Source organism: Equus caballus, chromosome 2, assembly GCF_041296265.1.
Source record: "Equus caballus isolate H_3958 breed thoroughbred chromosome 2, TB-T2T, whole genome shotgun sequence".
In the NCBI taxonomy this organism is placed as follows: Eukaryota; Metazoa; Chordata; class Mammalia; order Perissodactyla; family Equidae; genus Equus; species Equus caballus.
This window is the reverse complement of record NC_091685.1, coordinates 112,775,103-112,781,102: the sequence shown is the minus strand read 5'-3', so window position 1 is coordinate 112,781,102 and position 6,000 is coordinate 112,775,103. Positions and strand designations below refer to the sequence as shown.

Below are 6,000 nucleotides of genomic sequence, written 5' to 3'. Positions count from 1 at the left end.
TTCTGGAAGTCGGAGCTGGATAGTCTCAGTGGTGCATCTGGAGGGTCTTATTTCACGGCAGCTTCAGCCGACGCTCCTGGTTTTCTTTAGGTGCTTCCAGGGGTACGGATCGCACACTCCTGTTACATAACTCCTCACAAACAGGATCTCCAGTTGCTCTTTGCAGAATCTTTATTAAACGGATGAATTTAGTACTTTTAAATCTGCTTAATCTTTAGACATCTGTCATGCCACTGTGTAATTTAAGTGCAATAAAATTTGGATACATTCATTTTCCATTTTAATCGGTTTGAGAAGTCAGAGTTATGTTTTTCAGTAATAATTACTCGAATTCATAAGAAGGAAAAGTACAAATTTAACTTCAAATCGATTTATCTCTGAACGACTTCTGTAAGTATATATGGATACAGCAAAGCCATCACCATCACATTAGGACTTCCTCTCTCGTAATCCAGTCCACCTGAAAATGAAGTGGGCCCGCAATTTCCCATCATCTTAAAGAAACGACTTGTTTAAAGAATAGTTTCAAGTTTATCATTTTATTCAGACTGAACCACTCATTTAGTTTAAGGAAGTATATACACTCTTGCAGCCTATTTATAGGCTCACCAGGCCAACAACTATGAACATGCTATGAAGTTAAACTAGCTAAAGAACTAACCCCCTTTCAATATAATGGGAGCAAAAATTTACAACTCCAGAAACTGTTCCCCCAGGGAATATACAGTGAAATCAACATACAATAGCATTGCACTAGAAGTGGAGTTGCTGAAATCGTGAAATCATCTCTGCAAATCCAACGGCAATGTGCTGAAGAGAGTTTCAAGAAGTGGCGCATAATCCATCTGCCAAATCTCATTTCGTGACAACTGGAAGTTGCGTTTGGTTAGTAATAGTGGCTCCTCCGACTGGATCAGGATCTCAGTTGTCACAAGCCTTTTCCTCTATTCATGCCAGAGTGAAACATTACCAGACACAAATAATGCAGTAGACGATGTGCAATTGTGGCAGACACAGCCACAGTGAAAAGAAAAACGAGGGCCCTCCGCTGAGCTCTCCCTCTGTCCGCACGCTCCTCCGCTGTGTGCTTCTACTGATTGACTTTCTTCTCTGAGGAGAAACCTATGAAAAACAGCAGGAAAATGTTTCAGATTACAAATTCAAAATTCATTTCTCTTCTTCTGGCTTAGGGCTAACATAAACGTCGAGGCAGGCAAAAAAAAAAGAAAGATTTTATTCATGAGCTCCCACAAGTTTACACTGAGAAATCAAGAAGTGGGAAATGGCGGGTTATTATTTTAAGCATTGACATATGCTTACCATTTTGTGAAATCAGTTGTGGCCTAGTTCTAATCGTGCCTGAAGAGGAACATTCTATAGGACATCTCGTTCTGGCTGGCATTTTGTGGCTCAGGCATTTGCTTAGGAAAGTAAGTCATGTATACTGCTAGTTCGTTTGGTGCTGACCCCACGGAAAGATAACTTGCTGACTGAACTAGTTTTAAAACATTGTATTAGGTACATAATTGTCAAAGCCATAGAAAAGATCACAGTTCTTAAGAAGTGTTAGTGCATCTTGAAGATTAATATGAAAAATAGGGCATGTTTTACTAGGACCTGGATAGAGTGCCACAAATAAATACCACAAGGAAGACAAAATCAAAGACATCTATTCATGGCAACAGAAAAAAGTCTTATAAATGACAAGAAATAAAGTTTTTTCCTTATTTATGAAAACAACTTAGAATACATTAAATGTTTTATACTTGCTGCCCTGCATTTGGTATTTCAAAAACATGCTAAACAAACAGTTTGGTAATAGGAAGAGAATAAGTTCTTTTCCAGGCTTAAAAAATAGCTTTTGAGAACTGTGACCATCATATTAAAAAGATATCTAATATTAGGAGAACATAAGTTTGGGCCCAGAAGCTTAATCCACTGATATGACCAATTTGAAGTTTAGATTTACTCTATTAATGAAACCTACCACTAGGTATCTTAAAACACTGAGAAAAATCAATTCCTTTGCAGTATTTACAGCACCCTTGTGAAACAGGTATAGGGGCAAGGGCCATCATCCCCATGTTTTAGATGGAGACAGACTTTGGCCCACAACATAATCCATGGCAGAATGGAAATCTGAGCAAAAGCAAAGACAGGTCTTCATTTTTGAAGGGAAGGCAGAGTGTCCCCATACAGTGACGGTGGGAAGATACTTCTGTCGTGGGACCGGGCTCCGTGGTTATAAGGTTAGGACAAGAGAGATACCCCAAGGGAATCGTGGGTCCTCACAGTGCTAGCGAGAGTCGGCTTTGCCTTACTGGTCGGTGAGGAATCCCACTCACTAGCTGTGTGCCTGGGTATTTACTGATGGTATCTGTTACACTCCATGCTTTCATGTTCATGAGAGGGCAGGTTACGTAGCATGATGCTGCTGTGATCTGCGCAGGACCCAGAGATCTACATGGTGGCAGAGGCCATGTCTTGAGACTACACTCAGGATCAGCAGAATCGGAAGTTCAGTTGCTACTAAGAAGGAAGGCGGCACCGATGCAGCAGAGTGGTCAAAAGCATGGAGGGGCTCTGCTCTCGAGGAGCGCACTGACCTCTTAGAATGTGGGCGCTGAGGCAGGAGTGGTAAGGAAACCCAGGTGAGGAAACATTCTTCCCAGCTTGGATGCAATATATTCTATATACCTTGCTTTCTTCCTCTATAGATGTCTATCTTCCATTTAGAGAATTATTGCAATTTATTTACCTGGTGGAATTGTGACTAGTCTAGATCTATTGTGTGCATTTTTCTCATCTAGGCTCTATCTATCTGTACATATATATCTGTATATATATTATATATGTATAATATGTAGTATATATACACTATATACAGCGCATATATATAGCATATAATACATACACATACATACTATGTGTATGTATTGCATATACACTTATACTGTATATATACACTATATATAGCATACAATTTATACAATATAAATATACAGATAGATCCTAGATGAGAAAAATGCATGCAATAAGTCTAGACTAGTCACATGTAGTCTATATACATATATAGACCATATATATAGTTATTAATTAGAATGTTTAGTATTTGCTTATAAAATCCATGTTTGAATAGGAATATATTTACCACCTATATTTTCATATATTCATGTACAAATAAATATACTTTTACACTTTAATATTCCCTTAGCAAAATCACTGAGTTTACTAAGAAGCTGACCTTTCTAGCAGTATAAGGTGAGAAGGCATTTCTCCTGCAATTCTTCTCTAAAAATCTAGAAATAGGCATAAAATTATAACTCTAAATTTTGATTCATATTGTCTATTAACCACTGGAAAAATAATTAAGAAAGTAGTGTATTTTATAAAAGAAAAATATTCTTAACTCTTTGTCCATCTGTACCGAAAATTATCCTAAGTATGGTTCCTAAATTTCCTCTGTCTATTATATTTCTTAAGCAGCTTTTACTATTTGCCCTGGTTCCTTTATCTCCTCATACTACTAGGAACTGAAAATTCCAACTAAGGCAGCCATTTTGACAATGCAATGTTTAGATATAAAGACAGTTATAAAAAGACACAAACTGTGAAATAAAGACTGGCTTTCAGGACAAGACCATCAGAGTTTATTTGAATAAAATACGCAAACTATGATACTATTATATGTTGCTCCACGTACAGCACGGGGTAGTCCATATTGCTTAGGGGTCATAGCATGGGCTTGGAGCCACACTGCCTGGGCTGTGTGCGTTCCAGCTGATAACCAGCTGTGTCGACTTGGACAAGCTACATTCTCTATCGGTGCCTCAGTTTCCACATTTATAAAACAGGGACAACAGCAGTACTCATTTCATAGGCTTGCTATAAAGTTGGTGAGAAAATATACATACAGCGCCTAAGATAGATTCTGGCATACAGTTAGTGTTATGGGTTAAATTGTGTCTCCCAAAAGAGATGTTTATGTCCTAACCCTTCCACCTGTGAATGTGACCTTATTTGGAAATAGGGACTTTGTAGATATAACCAGGTTAGTATGAGGTCATACAGGATTAGCCTACTCCAACGTAACTGATGTCCTTATATGGAGAAAATTTGACACAGACAGACACAGAGGGAAGATGGCCACATGAAGACAGAAGCAGAGATTGGAGTTATGTGCCACGAGCCAAGGAACATCTGGGGCGACTAGAGGCTGGAAGAGGCAGGGACGACGCCCCGCTAAGGGCTCTGGAGGAAGCGTGACCCTGCCAACACGTTGATTTTGGACTTCTTGCCTTCAGAGGTGTGAGAGAGTAAGTTTAAGTCTAGTTCGTGGAGCTTTGTTATGGCAGCCACAGGAAAGGAATTCAGTCAGTATTCAATTACTTAGTTATTAGTAGACACTAGTAAAGGCTAATTATAATAGCTGGGCTTTGATCTTCTATATTGTAAAGAAATAGTTATGTTTGCTCACAACACAATTTCAATGCCTACATTTCATGCCTTTCTGAATATGTAAGAGTCAAGCTCCAACTTATTAGACAAAGGTCAACTCTGCACCATATGAAAAATCTGGAAGATACAGAAGTGACTGGCATGCAATATAGTCAGAAAACACAGATTTTTGACATTTCACAAAGGAAGCAAACAACATGTTTTCAAGGTTACATGAACTCTACTATGCCGCAATTGTTCTAGAAACATGGAAGTCATTTTGCATCCCATTCTGATAACAGATGAAATGAGGTCAAAATGTTCTTTGTAAACTCACACAACTGTAACCTATTAACATCTGTGGACTTTAATTATAAAAACACCAGTATTTAATGCTATGCAGAGAGAAAGCCAAGCAAGTCTCAAATGCCTTGAAAACCTTTATTTAAATCTTTAGGTTTTGAAAGAATAGTTGATTTTCAATGTGTCTCCAAAGCACTCTAAAATAACCACAGACAGTAACTGGCAGCAAAGATGGAAATTAATCGACCTGCAACTTGTTCTATGTTGTACTCAGTACCTACCGACGTTAGTCCCTGGCCAGGGAGACCTTTACCGGGTCCCCACTCTTTAGAGGACCCTGCTCTGCCCTCCTCCAGCCATACCTTCCTTGACAATGTGAGCCTGTCTTCCCCTCAAACAAGCTCCTGGTACCTACACACAGACCCCAAAAGTTTCTGCCTAAGTGACCTTGGGTCTGCTTCCAGGCCTCATGTGGTCCTCTTCCCCAGGCCTGAAGGCTGGCCAAGAGGTGCTGTTTGTAGTGTGGTGAGGGGTATATGGGTGAAATTGGAATGTGCCAGCTGGGCTGTCCTCAGATTCATACTCAAGACCCCTCACAGTGGGAAGGTGAGAAGACAAGGGGGTGAGCCACAGCTCAGGTCTCCCAGTGCCCTGTGTTCTGGCACAGCAGTGGTTGGAATCTAAATTTTACTCTGAACTTCCAGGTATATTAATCAAGGTAGGAGGACAGACTACATTCTAACAGTTTCTAAGCTTGATTCATAAAGTTTAAATATTTACACATAGAGGATGCAGTTCTCCATGGATTCTTGGTCCAGGCCCCAGGAATGTTAAAGGTGGGTCCACTGGTGTCAAAGAAATTTAATCATCTGTTACCCACCGTACCTTTTAAAAATCACAAGCCTGCTGCTCTATAAACATTTAACATATAGACATCAGAGCCACTATTCCAGGTTAAATTGTCATAAGAAGAATAATTAAAAGGGAAGATACTAGGATAAAAATATAATGTGCTACATATAATGGGGTCAGAAAAGTAAATTTCTCAGAAGTGATAAGAAATTAATAAAAAACTGAGAAATAGAACAATCTATAGAGCATACAGATTAGCTAAAATTAATTTAAATATCCACAATGCTGAAAAGGGTCATTTTCATTTAAATATAAATATAAAGTAAAACGTCTTAAGTATTTATTACAGAAATAAAATTTGCAAGAATTTTAAGAAATACTTCCTGGGGGCTGGCCCAGTGGCATAGT

General features: G+C 38.9%; 1 protein-coding gene across 7 annotated transcripts in view; it reads right to left on the bottom strand.

Moving 5' to 3' along the window:
* Nucleotides 1-520: 520 nt before the first annotated feature.
* TNIP3 (TNFAIP3 interacting protein 3) overlaps nt 521-6,000 on the bottom strand; it is a 100,243-nt gene continuing 94,763 nt past the window's right edge. For all 7 annotated transcript variants that reach the window (XM_070259690.1, XM_014737997.3, XM_023636623.2 and 4 more), the window contains one exon: nt 521-1,122. In XM_070259690.1, the coding sequence (XP_070115791.1) occupies nt 1,091-1,122 (32 nt within the window). In that variant the 3' untranslated portion in view covers nt 521-1,090. The remainder of the gene's footprint in view (nt 1,123-6,000) is intronic.